Source organism: Oncorhynchus masou, chromosome 10, assembly GCF_036934945.1.
Source record: "Oncorhynchus masou masou isolate Uvic2021 chromosome 10, UVic_Omas_1.1, whole genome shotgun sequence".
NCBI lineage: Eukaryota > Metazoa > Chordata > Actinopteri > Salmoniformes > Salmonidae > Oncorhynchus > Oncorhynchus masou.
The window spans coordinates 15,726,714-15,754,622 of NC_088221.1; the positions used below are offsets into that span (position 1 = coordinate 15,726,714).

General features: G+C 44.2%; 2 protein-coding genes across 4 annotated transcripts in view; both read left to right on the forward strand.

The window, feature by feature from the left end:
• Nucleotides 1-17,672, forward strand: part of rapgef4a (Rap guanine nucleotide exchange factor 4a) — a 52,808-nt gene extending 35,136 nt beyond the window's left edge. The window contains exons 8-32 of the mRNA XM_064976020.1: nucleotides 1,922-1,972; nucleotides 2,065-2,171; nucleotides 4,199-4,320; nucleotides 4,651-4,834; nucleotides 5,034-5,118; nucleotides 5,569-5,629; nucleotides 5,873-5,949; nucleotides 6,141-6,287; nucleotides 8,110-8,231; nucleotides 9,235-9,320; nucleotides 9,768-9,846; nucleotides 10,114-10,264; nucleotides 10,526-10,614; nucleotides 10,701-10,731; nucleotides 10,835-10,913; nucleotides 11,104-11,250; nucleotides 12,802-12,899; nucleotides 13,220-13,345; nucleotides 13,571-13,749; nucleotides 15,054-15,144; nucleotides 15,335-15,385; nucleotides 15,612-15,699; nucleotides 16,185-16,249; nucleotides 16,455-16,509; nucleotides 16,607-17,672. Coding sequence (XP_064832092.1) covers nucleotides 1,922-1,972; nucleotides 2,065-2,171; nucleotides 4,199-4,320; nucleotides 4,651-4,834; nucleotides 5,034-5,118; nucleotides 5,569-5,629; nucleotides 5,873-5,949; nucleotides 6,141-6,287; nucleotides 8,110-8,231; nucleotides 9,235-9,320; nucleotides 9,768-9,846; nucleotides 10,114-10,264; nucleotides 10,526-10,614; nucleotides 10,701-10,731; nucleotides 10,835-10,913; nucleotides 11,104-11,250; nucleotides 12,802-12,899; nucleotides 13,220-13,345; nucleotides 13,571-13,749; nucleotides 15,054-15,144; nucleotides 15,335-15,385; nucleotides 15,612-15,699; nucleotides 16,185-16,249; nucleotides 16,455-16,509; nucleotides 16,607-16,734 — 2,499 coding nt within the window. The 3' untranslated portion in view covers nucleotides 16,735-17,672. The remainder of the gene's footprint in view (nucleotides 1-1,921; nucleotides 1,973-2,064; nucleotides 2,172-4,198; nucleotides 4,321-4,650; nucleotides 4,835-5,033; nucleotides 5,119-5,568; nucleotides 5,630-5,872; nucleotides 5,950-6,140; nucleotides 6,288-8,109; nucleotides 8,232-9,234; nucleotides 9,321-9,767; nucleotides 9,847-10,113; nucleotides 10,265-10,525; nucleotides 10,615-10,700; nucleotides 10,732-10,834; nucleotides 10,914-11,103; nucleotides 11,251-12,801; nucleotides 12,900-13,219; nucleotides 13,346-13,570; nucleotides 13,750-15,053; nucleotides 15,145-15,334; nucleotides 15,386-15,611; nucleotides 15,700-16,184; nucleotides 16,250-16,454; nucleotides 16,510-16,606) is intronic.
• A 147-nt stretch (nucleotides 17,673-17,819) lies between these two features.
• LOC135547226 (mitogen-activated protein kinase kinase kinase 20-like) overlaps nucleotides 17,820-27,909 on the forward strand; it is a 49,072-nt gene continuing 38,982 nt past the window's right edge. For 2 of the 3 annotated variants that reach the window (XM_064976021.1, XM_064976022.1), the window contains exons 1-2: nucleotides 17,820-18,018; nucleotides 27,348-27,541. In XM_064976021.1, coding sequence (XP_064832093.1) covers nucleotides 27,383-27,541 — 159 coding nt within the window. In that variant the 5' untranslated portion in view covers nucleotides 17,820-18,018; nucleotides 27,348-27,382. Of the gene's footprint in view, nucleotides 18,019-27,347; nucleotides 27,542-27,909 lie in introns of those variants that run through there. The other variant, XM_064976023.1, reaches the window with a different exon arrangement.

Genomic DNA, 27,909 nt, shown 5'->3' on the forward strand with positions numbered 1-27,909 from the left:
CCAGAGTCCTCGCTGACGTGTACGGTACATGTACATGCTGTCTCTTATGCATTCTTCACGAGTCCAAATGATCAGTGATGCATATTAGGAAGATCTTGAAGCGTCACCTACAGTATATGGACCTCCTTTGAACGGCATCCTTGTGTTCGTCCTCGCTGGTGTCATTTCATGGCCGCCATAAGACGCTGCGGCGAGAAAAGAGCAGCGCTCAGCAACATTTGAATCAAGATGTTAAAGGGGGCTGTGGCGTTAGTGCATTTCACCCTCATCGTAGGGTGAAAGAGTTGATGATGAATTTGTAGGGTGGTTAAGCATCTATGTAACTGTTGGTCATGGCTGTGAGAGTAATGATGTTCGAAAAGAGGTTATGTAGAGGTTGAACAGCAGTCATTATGTCCGCTCTGTGGTGCATGGTGTGCTGGTTTAGTGCCTAGTCTCTGTTTGATTGTTCTCTGCTCTTGATGCTTTTACCTCATGAATACCACATCCCATACAGGACTAGTTCTGTCAGGACCCGGTTTCGAACCTGGGTCTCCGGAGTGAGAAACAGTCACTTAACCAACTGAGCCACGAATAGTCAGCAGAACCCAGAAGATGAGGCAGACACAGCAGTACTTAAGACGGTGTATTTAATAAAGAAAAAATCCTTAAATACAAAAAATGGCAAATCCAAAAGGTGGTAGGAAAAGCACAAAAAGGCCTCAAAAGAAACTCACAAAAAATAAACAAAAACAAAAAACAGAATACCACAAGAGCGTCACCCGGAATCGACAAGAGTACACAGAACACTAGGGCAGGGTGCTAACATACAAACACAGAGCACAGAACTGAGGGAAACTAAGGGTTTAAATACAATTAGAGGAAACGAGGCACAGGTGCAAATAATAATGGGGATCAAGGGAAAAACATAAGGACAAAAAGCACAATGGGGGCATCTACTGACCAAAACCCGGAACAACCCTGGCCAAATCCTGACAAGTTCAAGGTGATTTCTGTGCTGTGGATCCAAGGGGTTGGGATGTAAGCACCAACACTTGCTTGTGAATCTCGTAAATAACTGCCCATTTAAACTTCTTCAGGATTGGTGGGTCCCCTGCGGGACGTTGAGCTAACGTATGCTAATGCGATTAGCATGAGGTTGTAAGTAACACGAACATTTCCCAGGACATAGACATATCTGATATTGGCAGAAAGCTTAAATTCTTGTTAATATAACTGCAATGTCCAATTTACTGTAACTATTACAGTGAAATACTACCATGCTATTGTTTGAGGAGAGTGCACAGTTTTGAACATGAAAAGTTATTAATAAACTATTTAAGCACATTTGGGCAAACTTTTGAACAGAAATATTATGGTTCATTGGATCAGTCTAAAACTTTGCACATACACTGCCTCCATCTAGTGGCCAGAATCTAAATTGCAGCTGGGCTGAAATAATACATGATGGCATTTCTCTTGCATTTCAAAGATGATGGTACAAAATAAATACAAAAGAACGGTTGTTTTTTTCTTTATATTATCTTTTACCACATTCCTTTCACATTTCCACAAACTTCAAAGTGTTTCCTTTCAATGGTACCAAGAATATGCATATCCCTGCTTCAGGGCCTGAGTTACAGGCAGTTAGATTTGGGTATGTCATTTTTAGGCGAAAATTGAAAAAAAGGTCCAATCCTGAAGGGCCGTGTTGATAGTGGAGGTTGTTAGGGGTAAAGAATACCTCTACAAAACACCTAATATCTGTCATCTTTGAAAAACATAGGGAGGGAACTGTGACCATTCACTACAGTCTGTATCATGTCATAACATTGCTCATTTCCATATCATGCCTGTACTTTATTTTGTGCTTTTGTTTTCCAATCCATGATGTTTCCTTGTGTGTTTTTTTCAGTCATTGTCATGTCATTTTATTTTTCAGAAGTCATTAATTGAAAGCCCAGCCAAACTCCGTCCTAAACCCATTTCTCAGGTAGTAAAGACCATCACATCAGTAAAGGCCAACTCCTCTGTTTCTATTGTAAAGTTCTGCCTCTACTCCATCCTTCTATTCTCTCCCAACAGGTCCCATCTGAGAAGATCCTGCGAGCAGGGAAGGTTCTCCGTGATGCCATCCTCTCCAGAGCTCCCCACATGATCCGAGACAGGAAGTACCACCTGAAGACATACAGGTGGGTTGTAGTATCTCATGTACAGTACCATGTACATGCTACTCTCATGTCAAAGAATTTGTACATCTGTGTGTGCGTGTATTTTTTAGGTCTGATTTTTTGCTGTATCAAAACAAATGTTATTTGCCGAATACAACAGGTGTAGTAGACCTTACAGTGAAATGCTTACTTACAAGCCCTTCACCAACAATGCAGTTTTAAGAAAAACAAGTGTTAAAGTATTTACTCAAATAAACTGAAGTAAAAAAACATTTTTTTAAACACAAGAAAATAGAAAAATAACAAATAATTAAATAGCAACAATAAAATAACAGTAATGAGGCTATATACAGGGGTACCGGTACAGAGTCAATGTGTGGGGGCACAGGTTAGTCGAGGTAATTGAGGTAATATGTACATGTAGGTAAAGGGACTATGCATAGATATTAAACAGAGAGTAGCGTAAAATGGGGGTGGGAGGGGTCAATGCAAACAGTCCGGGTAGCCATTTGATTAGCTGTTCAGGAGTCTTATAGCTTCGGGGTAGAAGCTGTTAAGAAGCCTTTTGGACATAGACTTGGCGCTCTGGTACTGCTTGCCGTGCGGTAGCAGAGATAACAGTTTATGACTAGGGTGGCTGGAGTCTGACACCGCCTGGTATAGAGGTCCTGGATGGAAGGAAGCTTGGCCCCAGTGATGTACTGGGCCGTACGCACTACCCTCTGTAGTGCCTTGCGGTCGGAGGCCGAGCAGTTGCCATACCCGGCGGTGACGCAACCAGTCAGGATGCTCTCGATGGTGCAGATGTAGAACTTTTTGAGGGTCTGAGGACCCATTTCAAATCTTTTCAGTCTCCCGAGGTGGAATAGGCATTGTCGCACCCTCTTCACTACTGTCATGGTGTGTTTGGACCATGATAGTTCGATGGTGATTGTGGACACCAAGGAACTTGAAGCTCTCAACTGGCTCCAATACAGCCCCATCAATTAGAATGGGGGTGTGGTCGGCCCTCCTTTTCCTGTAGTCCACAATCATCTTCGTGGTCTTGATCACGTTGAGCGAGACGTTGTTATCCTGGCACCACACTGCCAGGTCTCTGACCTCCTCCCTAAAGGCTGCCTCATCGTTGTCGGTTGTGTCGTCTGCAAACTTAATAATGGTGTTGGAGTCATGCTTGGCCATGCAGTCATGAGTGAACAGGGAGTACAGGAGGGGACTGAGCACGCACCCCTGAGGGGCCCCCTGTGTTGAGGATCAGTGTGGCAGATGGGTTGTTACCTACCCTAACAACTGGGGGCGGCCCGTCTGGAAGTCCAATATCCAGTTGCAGAGGGAGGGGTTTGTCCCAGGGTCCTTAGCTTGGTGATGAGCTTAGAGGGCACTATTATATTGAACGCTGAGCTGTAGTCAATGAATAGCATTCTCATGTAGGTGTTCCTTTTGTCCAGGTGGGAGAGGGCAGTGTGGACTGCAATAAAGATTGCATCATCTGTGGATCTGTTGGGGCGATATGTGAATTGGAGTGGGTCTAGGGTTTCTGGGATAATGGTGTTGATGTGAGCCATGACCAGCCTTTCAAAGCACTTCATGGCTACAGATGTGAGTGCTACGGTAGTCATTTAGGCAGGTTACTTTGATGTTCTTGGGCACAGGGACTATGGTGGTCTGCTTGAAAAAGGGACCGATTGAAAATGTCAGTGAAGACACTTGCCAGTTGGACAGTGCATGCTTGGAGTACACATCCTGGTAATCTGTCTGGCACTACGGCCTTATGAATGTTGACCTGTTTAAAGGTCACACTCACATTGGCTATGGAGAGCATGATCACACAGTCGTCCGGAACAGCTGGTGCTCTCATGCATGCTTCAGTGTTGCTTGCCTCAAAGCGCGCATAGAACTAATTTAGTTGATCTGGTGTCACTGAGCAGCTCGCGGCTGTGCTTCCCTTTGTAATCCGTAATAGTTTGCAAGCCCTGCCACATCCGACGAGCATCGCAGACAGTGTAGTAGGATTCATGTATTTATTTCCTGATGTGTATCTCCTGCAGGCAATGCTGTGTGGGAACAGAGCTGGTTGACTGGCAGATGCAGCAGAGCTCCTCTGTTTACTCTCGCATTCAAGCAGTGGGCATGTGGCAGGTGCTGTTAGAGGAAGGTGTTCTCAACCACGGTGAGCCACAACAGTACAGTAGACAGTAGCTAAGGATACCCTCTGTGTGTGTGTGTGTGTGTGTGTGTGTGTGTGTGTGTGTGTGTGTGTGTGTGTGTGTGTGTGTGTGTGTGTGTGTGTGTGTGTGTGTGTGTGTGTGTGTGTGTGTGTGTGTGTGTGTGTGTGTGTGTGTGTGTGTGTGTGGGTGTCCCCCCCCACCAAGTTCTACTTCTCAAAAGGCACCGAATTGGTGGAACGACCTGTGTGTGTGCCTGTGTGTGAGTGCATGTAAAAGAGGCTCCATTTCTAAACGTCTAAACCTGTGGGATCTGTGTTGGTATTGTGCCGCAGTGGACCAGGAGCTGACCTTCCAGGACAAGTATCTTTTCTACCGTTTCCTGGAGGATGAACAGGAAGACGCTCCCCTGCCCACCGAGGAGGAGACCAGGGAGAGCGATGAGGAGCTGCAGGACACCCTCCTCCTCCTCTCCCAGGTCGGCCCTGACGCCCACATGCGCATGGTCCTGAGGAAACAGTAAGGACCAATCACAGAGATCGCCACCTGCTGGTATGATAGATATACAGTATCTGCAGGTTTGGCAGGGTTAGGAAAGATATATAAGATATGTAAGCTAAGTGCAAAGCTGATGCTAAAATCCTGTTCAAAGTGAATCGATTAGATTGTAGTCGAGGTCAAATTATTTTTTAATTGGTGCATATTTCCCCTTCCCCAGTCCAGGACAGAGGGCAGCGGATGATTTGGAGATCATTTATGAGGAGCTGCTTCATATAAAGGCCTTATCGCACCTATCCACCACTGTGAGTGCAAATTTGGTTACAATAATAACCCATTGTAGGCCTATATCAGGTGTCGGCAACAGGTTTTGGATGTTTTTTTTTGTTGTTTTTTTTGGTCCCCAATGATTTTAGTTTTAAAAATTGTGGGGGTAAAAAAAGACAAAAAAATCACCGGGAATTCAGCAAAAATAAAAATGTATTCAGTAAATCTGTTCCCAAGGATTCCTACAAATGAAAAGAGATAAGTATGTGATCGTGTCTCAATCTAATGAGGTGTGAAATTATTGCTATTTTCAAATACAATCAATTTTTTTGGTTTACTTGTGGTCAATTTGCAGTGTACAGATGGTTATAATTATGCTCCGAAACCCCTGACCCTCCGCTTGGGCATAAATCGGACCACGGCTAAATCTAGTTGCCTACCCGTGGCCCATATGACGTCACCTCTAACCTTTTCCTCTGCTTCTACAGGTAAAGAAAGAACTAGCCGGCGTCCTGATCTTTGAGTCCCATGCCAAAGCAGGAACAGTCTGTAAGTAGTACAACACTGTCTCCATGACCGGAACTCAAATCGATTTAACTTAATCAACGTTGCACGCAAGACGTCATTTTATAAATGCATTATCTACATGGAGGCAGAAAGAAAATCCCAGATTATATACTAAATCCTTTGTTTTGCCGATTTCAGTGGAATTCTTTGAAATGTTTTGGTGGAAAACCTCTTTATGACCTCTTTACATATCATTTTTGTTGTTGTAATCTTTCACTTGTTCAGTGTTCAATCAAGGGGAGGAAGGCACATCGTGGTACATCATTCTAAAGGGCTCTGTAAACGTTGTCATTTATGGAAAGGTAAAAAAATATATATATTATTTTAATTTTTCATCTCATACAATTGATCCCCATTTGATCAGTACAGCTCATCACCATAGCTTATTATAGAATATATGAGTGTGTAAGAGTTATATCATTTAAAAGATGCTGTCACTCATCTCATTTTCCCTGCTTCACACATACATTCTTTGTTTGCTTGTTTCACAAAGGGGGTTGTTTGCACGCTGCATGAGGGAGACGACTTTGGGAAGCTTGCTCTGGTCAACGATGCCCCCCGTGCCGCCTCCATTGTTCTACGAGAGGATAACTGCCACTTCCTACGTGTGGACAAGGAGGACTTCAACCGGATCCTCAGAGTGAGTTATCTGGGGAAGTTAACATGGCCCTCCTCCACCTCTGCTCAGTGAAGTCCCACTATCCTTTTTCAATGGTATAGTCTCCCTCTATTGGTTGAGGTTCAGCATTGCACAATGATGCCAACATTAAAGGGTATTCTACTATCAACTTTGTGGTTCAATGTCGACAGATGTCTGTAGAAAAGGTACAGTATAAACCCTAAGGCCAAACTATCAGCTGCTAGTCTCTTGTCTCTCTACGTTCTCCCTCCACTGTCTATTGTTAGCCTGGCCCACGTGCAGCCTGCATCAGACTTTGATAGGGCATCAGGGTCTTGATTGTGTCTATTGAAAAGCGGATGGATGGATGATGGTTATCTGTGTGATCCACAGAGGCAGGCTCTCTGTAATAGGCTCACTCAATCCTCTGTAAATCTCCTGTTGGCTCTGGCCTGATGGGCTGCTAGGCCAGACACGGGCTGTGTCCCAAATGGCACCCGATTCCCTATATAGTGCCCTACTTTTGAATAGAGCCCTATGGGCCCTGGTCAAAAGTAGCACACTACATAGGAAATAGGGTTCCATTTGGGATGATACGTCAGTCAAACTGCTGACCTCCCAGTCTCTCTGTCAGTACTAGCATACTAATCCACCAGGCATACAGTACCATAGTCCTGCTGGGATGATGTAGTCTGGCCTCAGACCAGGGGTCATATTTAACTCAGATAAATATATCAACTACCCCCCCCCAGACCAGGGGTCATATTTAACTCAGATAAATATATCAACTACCCCCCCCCCCCATATTATTTTGGCTGCATGATGTGTCTACTGTAGGCCTATTCTACAGGATTTCCTTGTACTATATTACTGATATATATTATTATAATATAGAGTATATATAAACACTGTATATACACACCAGTTTATTAGGTGCACCATTTAGTACCAGGTCGGACCCCTTCTTTGCCTCCAGAACAGCGTTCCGAGATGCCGTTCTTCACACCACTGTTGTAGTCCACAGTTATTCGCCTGTTTGTGGCCCGTCTGTTACCTTGACATTCTCCTTCGACCACTCAACAATGGGCTGTTTTCACCGCCGTCTGGATTCATTTAGTTTGTCACACCATTCTCGGGAAACCCTGTAGTGCGCGAACAGACCAGGAGGCTGGCCGTTTCTGAGATACTATAACCGGCGCTCATGGCACTGACGATCACACCACAAAGTCGCTTCGGTCACTCGTTTTGCCCATTATAACGTTTAATCGAACAATAACTGAATGTCTCGATGACTGTCTGGGTGGTGTCCCTAATAAACAGAGTGGTGTACCTAATAAACGTTCCAATGTGTGTGCATATGTATATATACTGTATATATATATATACATACATGCATACATACATACATACATACATACATACATACATACATACATACATACATACATACATACATACATACATACATACATACATACATACATACATACATCTACAAAAGTATATGGACGCCACTTCAAATTAGTGGATTCAGCTTTTTCAGCCACACCTGTTGCTGACAGGTGTTAAAAATCAAGCACACAGCCATGCAATCCCCATAGACAAACATTATCAGTAGAATGGCCTTACTGAAGAACTCGGTAACTTTCAACATTACGCCGTCATAGGATGCCACCTTTCCATCAAGTCAGTTTGTCAAATTTCTGCCCTGCTAGAGCTACCCCGGTAAGTGCTGTTATTGTGAAGTGGAAACGTCTAGGAGCAACAAGCTTCTTGAAACGGATCACATATCTGATGATATAATGATGAATTTGTGCCTGTGTGTGTGTGTGTGTGTGTCCAGGACGTGGAGGCCAACACGGTGCGTCTGAAGGAACATGATCAGGATGTTCTGGTCCTGGAGAAGAGCCCCAGCAGCATCCAGACCTCTACCCACGGCACCACCACCACCCCCTCCCACTACAAGTAGCCTACTGAGCTAACTCTGTCTGAATCACCTTTTCATCTAAACCACTTACTCTAGCAGCCCTGTTCAATAGAGGTAGATTTATATACGATGTTAAAGGGGACTGTAGGTGTGTAAGATACACTAACCTCACTCCCTTCAGAAAAGAGGAGGAGAAACTCTCCTGCAGGCACAGTTAGGGGAGTGGGGTTTGTGAATTAGATACTCTCTTGAAGAGATTTGTGAGTGGAAGAAGTGGGTGAGTTTGAGTTATTCTCTGCTAAAGGGCGTGGACCTAGAGACTGGGCATCAGTTCTAGGGTAAGCCAAGGCTGTGACTGCGAGGCTGCAGACGTGTGTTATCTAGTAGACTAGACTTAATGGAGGTTGCTGCCAGTGACCGCGGCTGCAGCAATGGAGAGAGACACATTAATGGTAATGACTGAGAGATGTGCTCCCGGGGAGAAGGCAGGCCGCGCGGGTTACAATCACTCTGCCAGGGTTGGCCTCTAATCAACTACAGTGCCAGTCACATATGAAGAGTGTGAGGGTGCCAAGCACCTCTCCTTCCCCCATGGAGTGCCTGCCACACATTCTGTCCCAAATTCCACCCTATTCCCTATATAGTGCACTATTTTGTTTTCTACCAGGGTCCTATGAAAGAATAGGGTGCTATTTGGGGAACACACACCTTGTTATCTGTCTCCCCTTAACTAACCAATCACAACAGGCCTGGCTGTGCACTGTGTTGATTCTTAAGGTCAAGTGGTGGTCTCTCCTTCTGTTTACCTATGGAGAGGCTTCCACACCCTCTCTCCCCCAGCCAGCCCCTTATAATAATCTTAAACAGGGGACAGGACCTCTTTTGACTGTAGTTTGGATTATTATCTAATGTAGTAATCACAGGCAGGTATTCAGATCACACAGCTCAGTGAAGTGTGGATGGAATAGGAACAGTAGTGAGAACTAGCAAGAACCTGTCTTGTTTAATTGATTAGGTGATTGATTGACACTGCCATTCCAGATACACTGTGATGTCAGGGGCACCAGAGAAGATTCTGGAGCACTTCCTGGAAATGATGCGACTGGACTCTCACCTCAACGAATCAGGTACGGTAGTGCACTCTGTCCCTCCAATAACATCTCTGGCCACTGTGTACCGTTGTATTTCAGTGTAGGGACCGATTGAACATTATTTCAACCCTATGTGATATTGACTAATGTACTGTAGATGGATGTGTCGTGTTCGTCATGGCTGTCGTGTTTAGATTGTCTCCTCTGTACCCTCACAGAGAGAGCATCCATCCTCCGTGCTGCTGCTGCTGACCTGTTTGTTCATGTCTATAATTAGCAGCGCACAACAGTGCTTATCTAATTACGCTTGGTTGTGTGGACTCTCCTGGCTGCTTTCATGCCTCAGCCGTCCACGGTGACAGAGCCATGTGTGATCAGGCCTATAATACTGTCAGCATGCTGGCCTGGCGTCGTTTCATCTGACATCACAGGTGCCTCATTCTCTCTCGCTCTGGCTCTTTCTCGCACTCTCGCTCTGCACAGACCCAGCTCTGGACGACTTTGTGCTCATGCACTGCGTCTTCATCCCTAACAGCCAGTTGTGCCCGGTGCTCATGGCCCAATATCCTTTCAGTCACTGAAAATAGCATATGAGCGTATATGTTTTTGTGTGGATTTCTACTAATGTGTATCAGTATCCCTTATGTATCTTGTATGTATTAGGCATCTAAGAGTAGGAAACCCAATCAGGATCTAGGATCAGGTCCCCCATGTCCAAATAATCATATTAGTTGTGACTTAAATGGCTAAACTGATCCTGAATCAACCCTAGAGTAAATGGGAGTCAAGCTGTAGGTCCTATGTGTTTCTGTCCTTAACGTCACTGCACCTACCACGCTGAGGCGTCCCAGGGCTCAGAACAGGAGCGTCTGGACTACACTTTGAACAACAAGAGGAGGGTGATCAGGCTGGTGCTCCAGTGGGCCTCAGTACATGGAGATCACCTTCAGGAGGAGGACGCCTCACTAGCCTTCCTAGAGGTCAGTGTATGCATCCCAAATGGCACTCTATTCCCTATGTCGTGAACTACTTTTGACCAGGGCCCTAGCCCAAAGGGAATAGGGCGCCATTTTGGCCTCGTCTTCCTCACCCTTTTTTCTTGCGTACTGAATTCAGCTTGTTGTTTAAAAAGATACAGCTTGCTGTGAATTGTAGAGTATTAGTGATCGTCATCTTATAATCCAAATGAGTTTGGGCTCATTTTGAACCTCTCCTCATTGTGAGTGTGTCATGTGTTACAGGAGTTCTTTGTGTCTGTATCTGGTGACGCCAGTGTGATTCCTGCTCTGAAAGATCAACTCCCAGAGTTAGAGAAGCTAGTTAAAAACAGGTAAGTGTGTGTAAATGTATTGTTACTGCGTCTTTAGTGTCCCGGGCTTAAGCATGGTGTTAATCTCACTTTCTTTACCCTTTCAGCTCTGACGATGCCAGATCCTCTCCACAAAAGGTATGTGACCCAGCTGTGACCCTGAGCACTGTAGTCGTATTCTGTGCTTTTGTTTTCATTGTCAACCCGTGCTATACATACATTTCTGTCTGTCCTGTTTCAGCACAAAGTCCTGTTGCGTCAGTTCAGCATGGGGGATGAGAAGCTGCAGAAACGACAGGCCATCAAGAGTAATGATGAGAGTAAGTGTGGCGTAGTGTATGTGTGAAATCATGCAGGATATGAGGTAGAAGAGAGCTATACATCTATAGAAAAGCACAGTGTAGTAGTATGAGCCTTTTGGCCTTGCAGCCAGCAGTCACACACAGTGTTTTGTCCCATCCCCCATTCCTTCATGTTAATGACCCTGAGTTGTGCTCTGTCCCCATGCAGTCCTGTTCAAAGTGTACTGCAGCGACCACACCTACACCACCATCCGGGTCACCGTGGCCGCCTCAGTCAGAGAGGTCATCAGCGCAGTGGCCGACAAGCTGGGGTCAGCGGAGGACCTCCTCCTGGTCAACCTCAGTTCGGCCGGAGGTGAGAAGGGCCACAGCCACATGCTAATCAAACGACGGTGGACGCCACACAGTCTTTCCACGCATAGATATTTGCAGATGCTATGATGCTCATTAATCAGGGGCTGATTTACTGGGGAATGATTGGCTTTTGGTGCTGGATTCAATTACCCGGTATATGCTCAAGATAGTACCGTGACCTGCAGGAGAGCTGCATGGAGAAAAGCTTGGGGCAATATTGCTGTTCTTGCTTCAACTCATAAGATTCTACACCCGCTTGTTGCTGCCATTGGCTGGTACTTGCAGGATGGATGTTCCAGTGTCTCTGCCAGGGCGTACTTATCCACCCCTCTCTCTGGCCCATGTTTGATCTGCTCTTTCCCCGTACCAAGTAAGGCCAGAGGCACAGCTGCTCCATGGTCTCTGAGACCCTAATCATATTGCCCATGAATCTAGTTATTTACTGGCATTTGTTTTCACTGCTATGAATCTGGGCACAATTCTCTGCTGAGGATTCAGATGAGTAAGGATGCCCCGTTCTGTCATATTCAATGCATGATTGCCAGTTCTAATGCAAACATAATGCAGCCTCTTCAGAGTCTTCTTGACCACTTTCTTTGATGATGAAGTTCAAGGATGACTGAGCTCCATGGCAACCGTAGCCAGTTAAACACTGTAGCAGTGTAACCGTATCTACTCCTGGGATTAGGGATAAGTCAAATACTGGGGGGCAATACCGGGGGGCATCTTTAGCATCTTACCCTTGTTGTGTGACTTTTGAACATAGCATAATAATATGTTTATGTTTTGATATGATAATAATAATAATTTATTGAACTTCTATAGCGCTTTTCATAACAGAAGGAAATCTGAAAGCGCTTCAAAAGTAAAAAACAAACAAACAAGCAATACATCATCCTGAGTAGCCTATAAGAATCTAGCTAGGTCAACCAATAGAGGCCATAGATGGAGTGGGACAGTTCATGGTGTGATCAGAGGAAGTTGGTCAGAGAGATGGTTGATGAAGAAGTCTGGTGACGATCTTGTAGAGGGCTACTTTGGGAACAAGCTTGAGTTGTGAAGCCAGTGGAACTTTTCCTCCTTCAGTCTGCGTAGCCTCAGTAGCTCTGGGCACCAGGAAGCTCACCACACACAGTTCAGAGTAGTAGCCAGTCGTCCTCCTTACGAACCCGCAGCACTGCATCCCTTTACCGCATCTCTCGTTCTCCTCAAATTATGTTTTCAAAAGATCAGGAACCAGCAGCCAGGTGAAACAAAATAAGCTGGTCGCTGTGTCCAAGATGAATCACACAAAAAGAAAATGAATCAACAACAACATTAGCCAACTATCTTGCTAGCTACAGTAGCAAATTCAAAAAGAGTTGACCTGCCTTTCAATCTGCAAATTTGTGGGTGAAAACTACCAGATATATGTGACAAAGACTCAATGTTATCAAAAACAAAACAGCTGATAAAAATAGTAATAATTCAGTCACTTAAAAATAATCAAATATGTACACATTCACAGGAGGTCTTGGTCTCATGCCATCTCTTGTTTGTTGTTTTCCTTCAGATAAAGTGGTGCTGAAGCCCAACGATATTTCAGTCTTCTCCACACTCAGCATCAACGGCCGTCTGTTTGTCTGCCCCAGGGATCAACTGGATTCATTGGTGTGTAAATGCCCCTCAGGAAGAAAAAAAACGCATTCAGACCGACCCGACTGATTCCCAGAGGTTCCCCTACAAGCTGTACATCTCTTGCAGCTGTTACTTCTCATGTATTTCGCTCATGTAATATTTTGTTTTAAATCAACAGACATATGTTCACTGGCCCGAGGCTACTGTTGAATTTCGACTTGTTATAGTTGTATAACTGCCATTGTATCCATCAAAACGGTCCTTTATTTCACACGAGTGTTAAACGTGTGATGAAGGATGATATACAGACACATGTAAATTATACTGTATATTAAGTGTGCGCTATATTTCAGACACCCTTGCCAGAGCAGGAAGGGCCTTCCACTGGCTCCATGGGCAGCTTTGAGTTAATGAGCTCAAAAGACCTGGCCTACCAGATGACTGTCTATGACTGGGAACTCTTCCACTGTGTACACGAGGTGTGTCAGACCACTGAGGGAATGAGGAACTACTTGATTCTACGGTTGCGTCCTAAATGGCACCCTATTCCCGATATAGTGCACTACTTTCAGCCAGAGCCCTATGGGGAATAGGGAGCCATTTGGGGCTCCTAGCTATGAACTCTTCGACCAATATATTGATACATTATTATGGAAACTATCAGGGACACGGTAATTGACCTCCTCTCTTGCCCTGTTCTACAGCATGAGCTGATCTACCATACGTTTGGGAGGCAGAACTTCAAGAAGACCACAGCCAACATGGACCTGTTCCTCAGGAGGTTCAATGAGATCCAGCTGTGGGTGATCACAGAGATCTGTCTGTGTGCTCAGCTCAGCAAGCGTGTTCAGATGCTCAAGAAGTTCATCAAGATCGCTGCCCAGTAAGTGGCCCTTGCCTTGGCCCAGTGGTCCTGTCGCCCTCTCTCTCTCTCTCTCTCTCTCTCATGCACGCGCGCACGCATGCACGTTGGCGCACACATACATACACACACGTGGCCCTGCTATTCTACAGCCATCGGGGGCATCAGCCATTGAGGAAATGATTCCTTTGAAAAGAAATGAAAGCTGCTCTACTGCCCTTGTTGTGCTTGCGTTGCATCACGTCCAATGGCAGCGTCCAAGCTCAAGAATGGCTGAGTTTCAATTCTTGATGACTGACGCGCACGTTCATTATATCTTGTGAATTGAAATAATGAGAAATAGTCAGTTAAATAGTCAGTTAAATATAATATTTTGATTTAAACGTTCACATGCTTTGCAAGAAGAACGATGTCCCTATGAATCCTGTTTACACGGAAACACATCTGAAAACAGGCTACCAGGGACTTTAATAAATGCAGAAAATTGCAAATCAAAATAAATATTCTATTACGAGTTCTACCACAGCCACCATGTTATTTTGGGGATTTCGGACATATACAAGTCGTACGGGAAAACTATTTTTAAGATGCATACTTTTCATTTTTCATCACTTCACTCGCGCAGAAGAAGGAAACATGCGCTGCTAGTGTTATGACAGTCGCAGATCTAATACACCGCTGTAACTCGGATTAAGGCCTTCATATGTCCTAGTAATTCAAAAGATTTCTCAGGAAACCAGTTGTTTTAATCGGCGTATGCAGAGTAAGGTGTTTACATGGCTAATGCCATACTCGCCATATTGCCATAATCAGTTATAACCGACTCATTAGTGTGCATGTAAATGTACTCAATGACTATGTTCACAATGTAAACAAAAAGCAACTAGTGCAATTAGAGGGTAATTTAGTCCAACCACTAGCGACAATTTAAGGAGTACTTGAGAAAAACTGGACCAAAGCGATTCTACTTCCGCATAATGGATGAATGTGGTACAGTACAGTTGGGGAACAAAAAATAAAGATGCTCTTTAAAGCAACCAAACGTGTACAGTGGAGCTGAAATAACACACACACACACACACACACACACACACACACACACACACACATACACACACACACTTAGCTGTAGGGTACAGTCTGGCAACCCTCCCAATCCATCCCTAAGGGGAAGGTCTATATGTCAAGACGAATAAATGTGTAAATGGCTGAACGTATGTGTACCATGTGTTTCCTCTCCAGACCTCTATGGTGACATACATTAGTCACATGTAATATGTGACTTGATCCTGATTAATCATTGGACTATTTTCTCTCTGTGACAGCTGTAAGGAGTATAAGAACCTCAACTCCTTCTTCGCTATCATCATGGGCATGAGCAACCCAGCCGTGAGCAGACTGAGTCAGACCTGGGAGGTGGGTCTGTCTGTCTGTCTGTCTGTCTGTCTGTCTGTCTGTCTGTCTGTCTGTCTGTCTGTCTGTCTGTCTGTCTGTCTGTCTGTCTGTCTGTCTGTCTGTCCAACAACAGTCACCTGTGTTTAGCACCTGCCCAAGAATATGGAGATTTCAACTGTCTGTTAACCTTCCCTGTTATTTGTGTTGACAGAAACTACCCAGCAAATTCAAGAAATTTTACAGTGAATTTGAAAGCTTAATGGTTAGTAGCATGAACCATTTTATCCCCATATCAACTATTCATCCACTCACATAGTCTCTAGCCTTGCTTTCTATAGCTTCTCTTTATTCAAATATTGAACTTTCTTGCATGGTCATTTGTCATCCAGCAATGTATGGATTGAGCAGCACCACCTTTGGCTGTGACTGTGATGTGCCCACTTAACATGGTTATGGCAAATCTCAGAACAGTGTGACTGTTTCCACAGGACCCGTCCAGGAACCATCGGGCGTACCGGCTCACTGTGGCCAAGCTGGACCCACCCATCATTCCCTTCATGCCGCTGCTGATCAAAGGTCAGTGCAACACAACACAGCTCTCTCTCCACTGCCTTCATGACCCTCCATGTTGTTTACCCATTATCTCGCCCATTGATTGACTATTGAGAGGCGACTTTTGACCTCTTGTTTTGGAGTGTCGACCTGCGACACAGTGTAACTACAGTAGCTTCTATATTGTTTGCTCTGGTCAATTCCACTCCTAGGAATTGGGAAAGGGGGATACCTAGTCAGTTGTACAACTGAATACATTCAACTGAAATACATCTTCTACATTTAATCCCTCTGAATCAGAGAGTTGCGGAGGGCTGCCTTAATCGACATCCACGGCGCCCGGGGAACAGGGGGTTAATGGCCTTGTTCAGGGGCAGTTCATCAGATTTTTACCTTGTCAGCTCTGGGATTCGATCCAGCAACCTTTTGGTTACTGGCCCAATGCTCCTACCTGCCAGGCTAAATATGCTCTCTCTATGTGTGTAATCATATTGCAATTATCTTTTCAGACATGACATTCACTCATGATGGAAACAAGACGTTCATTGACAGTTTGGTCAATTTTGAGAAAATGGTAAGGCCCTCCAAGATGATATATATTTGTACATGATATTATTTTACATGGGAAGTCTACAGTCTTAATGGTACCCTGAAGAAGGCACAGTGATGCCGAAACGTTGGTGTCTCACCCAATAAATTACTAGGAGCTTACATATAGTGTGGGACTCTCTATTTGTGTAAATTCACAATGATAACAGTTGTGTTTTTTTTTCTTCCAGCGAATGATCGCTAATACAGTGAGGATTGTGAGATACTGCAGAAGTCTACCATTTGGTAAGTCAACATACGGTTCTTCTGTGTAGTCTTCACTTGACTGGCTTCCAACAGGACGTTGTTTTAGTAAAAGTGGGTGTTTCTGGTCCTCTCTCAGGTGCAGAGCCATCGCAGACCAGTAAGAACCAGCCGGACGTGCGGAGCTACGTGCGCCAGCTGACTGTTATTGACAACCAGAGAACACTGTCTCAGCTCTCCCATAGACTGGAGCCTCGCAGAACCTGAATCCTCCCTGGACACTGGACAGACACATGTCACATGCGGCTGCTCTACTGCCAAAAAGAAGCTTGCTTTATACAGTATGTTATACCAGTACACACACATACCCACTCTGCTACATGGAATGTCACATTATTACATGTATAGTCAAGTATCATTTTAGATGCTACAGAGTTCATCAGCTCCACCTTCAACTGTATTTCAAATGTCAGTATCATCTATGCTTCTTTGTTTCCTTAAGTGTATTGTTTACATTTTTTTGTAAACAACGGGCAGGCAGCCTGGTTTAAATTTCACAGCATTTTCAAATTCATCTCATTCTTATGTCCCTGAAGGTCTATTTGACACTTTGAAGTCACCTGCCCCATGAAAAGGACACAATGTATAAAGCGAAGGATCTTTTGGAAATAATCATCCATTAGATTGTTGCACAAATCTATGTCGGGTTGATGTTAGTTAGGAAACTTTTTCAGAATGGAAACATTGGCACTTATTTCACTCCCTGACCTCATCAATTGCAAATCCTGATATTCAGTTGTGGTTTCATATCTTTTTTGTAAATCAGATTATATTTATACATATTTTAGTTCGTGGCTTTTTATTACATGTTGTACAATGTATTCCTCTATTTATTATGACCTCAGCATGCAATGATTTTAGATGTTGGGCTGGATATATGTGAGCACATTCCTCTAACAATCTGTGAGGTAACTATTGTCAGCAAGATTTTTTTCCCATGTTTATTCTGTAAATATTAAAAAAGAATTAGATGTATCTGCTGACAATGCTGTCCATTTAATTGTCCATTGATTCTTTTTTTTTATAACAACTAATTATGAGCTGATGACATATTTAGAGTAGCCTGGATAATATTTCAAATGCCGTTCCATGCTGCCATAGTAGTCTTCTGATGATAGGAAAACGAATTAAATTCCCTAAAACTGCATGTTTTGGTTGTTATAAGATAGCTGCTACGACTGTGTGGTGCTAATATCGTTGGGGTGTACAGATTTTGTCCATGGAGTGGAGCTGTTGTCATCAGAATTTGTGTGAAAGTACTCGAAATATGTTGGGACCTTCTCTCTTGTGTGTTACAGCGTTTGGTAGCCCGGGTCAAGGAAGTTGGGTAACTCTAGAATTCACAGAATGGGGAAGTCATAGACGTCACGCTCGGGTTCTGAAAGTGGGGTCTTTACAGTACTGTATTTGGTTATGTGTTTACCTACAGAAGTTACGCTACACCTTGGATTTGTCAGACTGTGCCAGTTTTATTTGTTGGAAAAGTCAAAGGTAGGTAATATCGTATTATGTTTCATTGTAGCCTAGCCTACGCGCCATGAGATGTTTTCAATTACATAATTATTTGAAAGCTGTAATAATCATTAAGGCGTGATGTAAACATCACGTACAAGACCAATAACCTAAATCTTATGATTTCTATCTTTATTTTACAGTTGTCTGTTTTTGGCAAACGCTTGGTCTCGTGCGTAAAAGTGCTTAGTTATGCGCAACATGGGTGTCATCGAGGAAATGGGCTGTCTTGCCTCAAAAGCCTTATGTTAATCCTTAGCCGCTGAAGTGTCTTTATCTTGCTAAATTCTATTTGACACAATTAAGGGCTCAATTCAATAAAACCCAGATTTGACTAGTCACACATTAGGGATGGTTCTAAATGTACATAATGGGGACCTGACAGAAAATGGGGGAGGGTCATGCCTTTTCCATTTCAGTCAGGGCAGCCTTTTTGTATTTTTTTTAACTCTAGTCCATGGTAGGGTCATCTAATTTGTCCGATACCACATCTCATCTCTGATTCTCTAATGGGTACACAATATCAAGCGCCTACAGGCTATTTAGTGTGGTCTCAATCAAATGATCCATAGCTATATAGGCTATACGAAGTGCTTGGAGAAGCTCAGAGCCAAGGCATATTTCTAAGAAAATGTACTTGCTTCCTGAGTCTTATGCTGCTGCAGAACACTTGTCCATTTATGTATTTATTAGAGTTATTGACCTCACAATAAGCCAGATTCAATCAACTTGGTGCTGAAACTTGAAGTGGCAGCCGCTGCACAATCAATCTGAAATGGACAGCTCATGGTGCTGAAATTAGGCAAATTCGAGTCGGCATCATTCATTTAAACCATCTTCGTCTTAATTTGACTTTACTAACAACAACAGGCCTTTATGTTGGAGTCTATTTCTTCCTCTTTAAGATGTAAGAGATTAGCCTACCTGCTTGACAGACAGAATATGGCTATAGGCTGCTATCCATCCATTGTTCGACCAATTCCTCCACCCACAATACACTCTTTCAATAGCCTATATTCGTGTCAGTGAAGGGTTGTTAAGTTAAAACCAGGACTCGAATTGAGAGGAATGAGAAGGTATGCCATAGGCCTTCCTTATATTAAAGAAAATGGCAAAAAGCATGTAACGTCTGCTTCCAACTCACACTCTCAAACACATAGATCCCCTGAACACAGCTCACTCTCCAGCCCACTTTCCAGCTCACAATCTCAAACACATAGATCCCCTGAACACAGCTCACTCTCCAGCCCACTTTCCAGCTCACACTCTCGAACACATAGATCCCCTAAACGCAGCTCACTCTCCAGCCCACTTTCCAGCTCACACTCTCGAACACATAGATCCCCTAAACGCAGCTCACTCTCCAGATCCCAATCACCTGAATTCTGATCACCAGTTCACACACCTGTATGTCATTTCCACACATTTACATTACATTTACATTTAAGTCATTTAGCAGACGCTCTTATCCAGAGCGACTTACAAATTGGTGAATTCACCTTCTGACATCCAGTGGAACAGCCACTTTACAATAGTGCATCTAAATCATTTAAGGGGGGGGGGGGTGAGAAGGATTACTTATCCTATCCTAGGTATTCCTTGAAGAGGTGGGGTTTCAGGTGTCTCCGGAAGGTGGTGATTGACTCCGCTGTCCTGGCGTCGTGAGGGAGTTTGTTCCACCATTGGGGGGCCAGAGCAGCGAACAGTTTTGACTGGGCTGAGCGGGAACTGTACTTCCTCAGTGGTAGGGAGGCGAGCAGGCCAGAGGTGGATGAACGCAGTGCCCTTGTTTGGGTGTAGGGCCTGATCACTATTTAGTTCAGTTCATTGCCCCCCATCATTGTGAGGTATTGTTTGTTTTTGTACACATTCTATTCGGAGCTCTGTTTATTTCCATTTTAGTCCTCCTGTGTATTGTAGTTTTTGGCTATCCTTGCCTTTACTTTTGCTTATCAGATTTCCTGTTATCTTCTTATTGCCTGATCTCCCGGACTACGTTATTAGCCTTTTTCCCTGCCTGTACTGTTCCCTTTTTGGATTCCCTGTGTATGACCTTCTGCCTGCCCCTGGACCCTGCTACCTGCCTCCTCCTGTGGTCATTTACTAAATAAACACCTGCAGCACCCTGCGCTTGAAACCAGCAGTCTGTCTCTGATCATACTCATTACAATAGGCCTACCCCTTGTTAGCTTAATTTACTGCAGTAGGCTAAATCTTGGTCGTCTTAAACAAATCTACTTTGAAACAAAAGTATACACCTTACACACATGTTTATGGGCTTAAAAAAAACACATCTTTACCATGTAAGATATAAAGTTGAAATGTATTAAATTTTTGATTTTGCATCCCAATATTACACATTATATACACTACCGTTCAAAAGTTTGGGGTCACTTAGAAATGTCCTTGTTTTTGAAAGAAAAGCACTTTTTTATCCGTTAATGTCACGCCCTGATCTTATTCACCTGTCCACCATCTGGCATACACGGTAAAACGCCTCCTGGGTGTTTCAACCACAGAGCAGGGGTTTCCAGTGCCTGGTTGACTGGGAAGGTTACAGCCCGGAGGAGAGGTGCTGGGTCCCCGCTACAGACATCCTGGATCCAGCCCTCATCACCGACTTCCACCGCTGACACCCCGGTCAACCAGGTATGCGCCCAGGTAGGATGCCAGGTGGTGCCCCTAGAGGGGGTGGGTACTGTCACACCCTGATCTGTTTCACCTGTCCTTGTGATTGTCTCCACCCCCTCCAGGTGTCGCTTATTTTCCCCGGTGTATTTATCCCTGTGTTTCCTGTCTCTCTATGCCAATTTGTCTTGTTTGTTACGTCAACCAGTGGTTTTGTTTCCCAGCTCCTGCTTTCCCAGTCTCTCATTTCTCGCCCTCCTTGTTTTGACCCTTGCCTGTCCTGACTCCGAGTCCGCCTGCCTGACCACTCTACCTGAACTTGAGCCTGCCTATCGTCTTGTACCGTTTGGACTCTGACCTGGTTTATGAACTCTCGCCTGTACCCGACCTGCCTTTTGCCTACCCATTTTGTCATAATAAATATCAGAGCTCAACCAGCTGCCTGCCTTCTGTGTCTGCATTTGGGTCTCGCCTTGTGCCCTTATGATTAAAGTAACATCAAATTGATCAGAAATACAGTGTAGACATTGTTATTGTTGTAAATGACTTTTGTAGCTGGAAGCTAATTAAAAGGCTAATTGATCATTGGAAATCCCTTTTTCAATTATGTTAGCACAGCTGAAAATGGTTGTTCTGATTAAAGAAGCAATAAAACTGTCCTTCTTTAGACAAGTTGAGTATCTGGAGCATCCGCATTTGTGGGTTCGATTACATGCTCAAAATGGCCAGAAACAAAGAACTTTCTTCTGAAACTTGTCAGTCTATTCTTGATTTGAGAAATGAAGGCGGTTCCATGCGAGAAATTGCCAAGAAATTGATGATCCCATACAACGCTGTGTACTACTCCCTTCACAGAACAGCGCAAACTGTCTCTAACCAGAATAGAAAGAGGAGTGGGAGGCCCCGGTGCACAACTGAGCAAAAGTACAAGTACATTAGAGTGTCTAATTTGAGAAACAGACACCTCACAAGTCCTCAACTGGAAGCTTCAATAAATGGTACCCGCAAAAGACCAGTCTCAACATCAACAGCAAAGAGGCGACTCCGAGATGCTGGCCTTCTAGGCAGAGTTCCTCTGTCCAGTGTCTGTTCTTTTGCCCATCTTAATCTTTTCTTTTTATTGGCCAGTCTGATATGGCTTTTTCTTTGCAACTCTGGCTAAAAGGCCAGCATCCCGGAGTCGCCTCTTCACTGTTGACGTTGAGACTGGTGTTTTTGTGGGTAATGAAGCTGCCAGTTGAAGACATGTGAGGCGTCTGTTTTCTCTACATCAGACAACTGAAATATAACAAAACCGTTTGATATAGAAACACCGGATTTTCAGCGTTGATTTTCTAAATTTATTTGCATCATGAAATGATTAAACATATTAATAACATTCCACCCATTAAGCCACTAGAGGGTGCTAAGGTCATTCGACTGCAGGAAAGGGTTAGATTTTGAAAAAAATTAAGCGGATCTGAATATAAAAAGTGAAACATAACAGCGCTTTGGTCCAAGATGCTTTATGCTAGAAAGAAGTTGTGAAATACCTGGATACCATATTCACACTTATAATGATGTCTCAGATTTAATTATTTGCAAACAGGGACAGTTTCCTTGCAAACAAAACACACTGATTTGACATTGGGTAAATATGATAAGATGATGAACACAGCCTATTTCTCTGTCCATTCTCAGGCTTTAATGTGTGTGATAATAAAACAGATTATACTAAGGTCTCCATGTAACATTATGTAGAATTGTATGAAATGTTTATAAAAGGGGGCCTCCCGGGTGGCGCAGTGGTCCAAGGCACTGCACCACAGTGCTAGCTGTGCCACCAGAGACCCTGGGTCTGAGCCCAGGCTCTGTCGCAGCCGGCCGCGACCTGGAGGTCCATGTGACAATGCACAATTGGCACAGCGTCGTCCGGGTTAGGGAGGGCTTGGCCGGTAGGGATATCCTTGTCTCATCGTGCACTAGCAACTCCTGTGGCGGGCCGGGTGCAGTGCATGCAGACCAGGTCGCTAGGTGCACAGTGTTTCCTCCAACACATTGGTGCGGCTGGCTTCCGGGTTGGATATTTCCACCCCTACTCTTGTCCATGGTGGTCTGCGAACCCACAACCTTTATCTCGCTATCAAAATTCCTGCGTTTCAATGTACTGCTTGCAGGACGAAGAACAATTTCCAAAACTACATATCTAAGTCTCTGGTAAACGGTAGGCATGTTATCTGCTATTCACTTTATGTTTTCATTTTTATTTTGGGCATAGGGGAGAGTCCCTTTTTTCAAGCATTTAGGGAGTATTTAGTTCAAATATGCTGAAAGGGTGGTCATCCATTTTCATTTCAGAGAGGTCCAATTTTCTCCAGGTAACCCTTATGAACTCAGCCAGAAAAGAAATGTCCTCTCACTGTGAACTGCATTTATTTTCAGCAAATTTAATGTGTAAATATTTGTATGAACATAACAAGATTCAACAACTGAGACATAAACTGAACAAGTTCCACAGACATGTGACTAACAGAAATTGAATAATGTGTCCATGAACAAAGGGGGGTCAAAATGAAAAGTAACAGTCAGTACCTGGTGTGGCCACCAGCTGCATTAAGTACCACAGTGCATCTCTTCCTCATAGACTGCACCAGATTTTCCAGTTCTTGCTGTGACATGTTACCCCACTCTTCCACCAAGGCACTTGCAAATTCCCAGATATTTATTGGGGGAATGGCCCTAGTCCTCACCCTCCGATCCAACAGGTCCCAGATGTGCTCAATGGGATTGAGATCCGGGCTCTTCGCTGGCCATGGCAGAACACTGACATTCATATCTTGCAGGAAATCATGCACAGAACGAGCAGTATGGCTGGTGGCATTGTCATGCTGGAGGGTCTTGTCAGGATGAGCCTGCAGGAACGGTACCACATGAGGGAGGAGGATGTCTTCCCTGTAACGCACAGCGTTGAGATTGCCTGACAACATGCTCAGTCCGGTGATGCTATGACTCACCGCCCCAGACCATTACTGACCCTCCACCTCCAAATCTAGCCCACTCCAGAGTACAGGCCTCGGTGTAACGCTCATACCTTCGAGTATAAACACAAATCCGACCATCACCCCTGGTGAGACAAAACCACAACTCGTCAGTGAAGAGCACTTTTTGCCAGTCCTGTCTGGTCCAGCGACAATGGGTTTGTGCCCATAGGCAACGTTGTTGCCGGTGATATCGGGTGAGGACCTGCTTTACAACAGGCCTACAAGCCCTCAAGTCCAGCCTCTCTCAGCCTATTGCGGACAGTCTGAGCACTGATGGAGGAATTGTGCATTCCTGGTGTAACTCAGGCAGTTGTTGTTGCCATCCTGTACCTGTCCCGCAGGTGTGATGTTCGGATGTACCGATCCTGTGCAGGTGTTGTTACACGTGGTCTGCCACTGCAAGGACGATCAGCTGTCCATCCTGTCTCCCTGTAGCTCTGTCTTAGGCGTCTCACAGTACGGACATTGCAATTTATTGCCCTGGCCACATCTGCAGTCCTCATGCCCCCTTGCAGCATGCCTAAGGCACGTTCACGCAGATGAGCAAGGACCCTGCGCATCTTTCTTTTGGTGTTTTTCAGTCCGTAGAAAGGCCTCTTTAGTGTCCTAAGTTTTCATAACTGTGACCTTAATTGCCTACATCTGTAAGCTGTTAGTGTCTTAACGATCGTTCCACATGTGTATGTTCATTAAGTGTTTATGGTTCATTGAACAAGCATGGGAAACAGTGTTTAACCCCTTTACAATGAAGATCTGTGAAGTTATTTGGATTTTTACAAATTATCTTTGAAAGACAGGGTCCTGAAAAAGGGACATTTCTTTTTAGGCTGAGTTTAAATAACCTACATTTCCTTGGGTCTTTTTTTTCCGTGGTCAAATTAACTCAGACTGGTCTTGAGTACTGTATAAAAAAATACTACCAGGGTGACTCCCCTCGCAGGTTTGCTTTAGCTTTCAGAATTAGAGGTGTGTGGGGACAGGATGAGTATTGTAAAGACACTGCGTAAACATTGCTGTGGCAGGTTGGAATGAATCCCAGCCTTGCACTACGTACTGGCCACAGACGTCATTCCAACGACTAGTTTTGATTTACCTTTGGTTGAGTCGTCAACTGACGTGAATTCAACACGAAATCAATGAAACATGTCGCCATGTCACTGAAAAAAGTTACATTTCCCCGACGTCGATTACTTTTTGCAAATCCAATAAATGTTCCACGTTGTTTCAACATCCTCACGTGACATTTTCTTCTTGAACTGACGTGGAAACAACGTTTCAACCAGTTTTTGCTCAGTGGGTAGCTTATACGTCTTTTGGGTGTGGTGCCTGCAGCAGCATATACACCAATGAGCAATGGTCCCTTCCCATACAGTAGCTCACCCACTGTTTCCCTTGATATGGTGATCTCTCCAAACAGAGCACAGTAGTTGTAACCAGTTCGGTCCTCTTGGGTGCACCAGTATCTATACTAGCATGAGCTAGTAATATTAGTAATTATAGCGGTTTATGCCACAAATTGCGTATTACATTTTTCTTGAATCAAATGTATTATCTTAGGGTGGTGGAGAATTTGAGGGGAGTGAAGAGGACAATCTTGACCCTCCAACATTTTGTCCACAATACAATGTACTTGATACACGGTAGCCTATTCAGTGTAGTATCACTGTCCCGAACTTCAGCTGATCAAGTTTTGTTTCATCCTTAGTGCCGTTTTTGCCCTGGCTGAATTATTGACTACACATCCCAGGAGTCATTTTTATTACGTACGTAATCAAGATGGTAGAGTTTAAACACTGCAGCTTCCCTGGAGCTGAAGTTAGGATTCCCTGATGGGACACTTACAGTGTTTGCTGATGTAGCTGAGTTAAACCCTGAGTTAAACCCTGTCAGAGCAGCTCACAGATTACTGCACCTGTACATAGCCCACCTATATTTTAGCCCAAACAACTACCTCTTTCCCTACTGTATTTAATTAATTAATTTATTTTGCTCCTTTGCATTTTTATTTCTACTTTGCACATTCTTCCATTGCAAATCTACCATTCCAGTGTTTTACTTGCTATATTGTATTTACTTTGCCACCATGGCCTTTTTTTTGCCTTTACCTCCCTTATCTCACCTCATTTGCTCACATCGTATATAGACTTGTTTCTACTGTATTATTGACTGTATGTTTGTTTTACTCCATGTGTAACTCTGTGTCGTTGTATATGTCGAACTGCTTTGCTTTATCCTGGCCAGGTCGCAATTGTAAATGAGAACTTGTTCTCAGATTGTCTACCTGGTTAAATAAAGGTGAAATAAATAAAATAAATACAAAAAAAACCTATATCAATATTTACAGTAATGACATCCAACACAGGGATGATATAGATGGGTAAAGCAGATGAGGTAACGCGATACATTTGATTATTTCCCCCCAAAATGCACTATCCGCAGAGTTTACTTCCAAGGTAGGTATCGGTCCATTATTTCAATGTCTGCAGCAGAGTGTTTACGTTCCAGTGAGGACAGGCAGAAACGAGCCCTAAAGTAGAGCGTGTGCTCCAATAACATCCAGCATCCCTGGCGTCTTGAGTGGCCACAGCAAATGTCAGAGCTGCTCATGCACTGGGAAGATTGGTGTGAGGCTAAGTAGAGCAGGAATAGCCATAAATTAGCAGAGAGCATTGACTCCCCTCTGTGACAATGGAGGCATTTTCTGCCAGGGTTGGATAGCAATCCTGATTCAGGTCCAAGTAAGAGCCTCTTAAAAGCTATAATTGCTGAGCAGTAAATGGGTAACTTATGAACAACAGCCGAGCTACAATTTCCTGTAATGTAGTGATTGTTTCTTTACAGGATGCATTTAGGTTATGTGCAAACAAAATGTGCTCATTGTCTGTGGGCACAAGTTTGATGCTTTGGTCAGGTGTTCCCTCTCCCTAAACATTGCAATTGATATGCATTAGGAAAACACAGTCACTGTTCTTTGAATATAGAATTAGAGGTGTGTAGCACCTTCTTTGAGCGTGATTTTTAAAACAAGCGTGTGATGATTGTGTGTCGTTCCAGGTTTGCAGTGCTTCATGGGAGACTAAAGGGTGCGATCCCTTTATGAGCTCTGCTGTGTCTAACTCACTCGCCTTACATGTCCAGACCGCACTAGACTGTTCTGGAATAGTCTGTGGCTTTGGCCGCGTGTATTTTGTGCAAAGTGATCACAGCAGAGTGGAGAATGCATGCCAGGGATGCCGTAGTCCTTATTCAAGCTGACAGAGGATCCTGGGCCACTCATTCAGTGCTTACTGGTAGTGGTGACTGTGTGACGTAGGTCTGGGGCAGGCAGGCAGGCAGGCACGTTGAATGTCCCGTAAATCACTGGCTGAGATATCACGGTGCCACTCCGGGCAGGCATAGCTAATGGTACAGAGGCCTCCCTGGAGTACTGGTAGCAGCACATCTAGTCACACACTCTCTAATGGTGTGCTCTAGTGTACAGCTGTTCTTTTAGTGTGCCACCGGCGCAGGACTTTTACCTGAGGAATCAGAGGGGTCTTTTTTGGGGGAACAAACCTGAGACAGATTTGAGCGTTGGTTCTAAAAGAAAAAGCGTTTTAGTGAACTGTGCCTCTTCTTCTTCCTCCTCCACTGTCTCCTTCCCTGTGGTCCTCCGGACAGACAGACGTCGAGTTGGGTCCGAGTGTCATTATGAGATGTCGTCTCTCAGTGCCTCCTTCGTGCAAATCAGGTTTGATGACATCCACTTCTACGAGAACTGCGGCGGCGGCAGCTTCGGGAGCGTGTACCGAGCCAAGTGGATCTCCCAGGACAAAGAGGTGGCGGTGAAAAAGCTACTCAAGATCGAAAATGAGGTAGGAGTCGTAATTGCCGAGGCTTTTCATATACTTTTTAATTGTCGGTGTAGCAATCATTGTAATTGCTCCCGTTTAGTGGGTTGTGGTGACGTTTGGGGACCCATCAGTCATAGTCATTATGCTCCTCCTCGCCTTGTGCACAGAATTGGCACATACTGTATGCTTTAAAGAAAGATTATTGCCAAATGAGAGATCATATTAAGACCAATTAAAGCAAGTGTTTCTTTGTCTGGAGATTTTGTGTAAGTGATGGCCTCATTGTCTTAAGACAAAAAAACACATCTGATATACATATTCATGCATATTCTATTTGATCTCTAGGCCTATGGCGGGGTGTGCATAACTTTGAGCCTTTACTTTTAAGA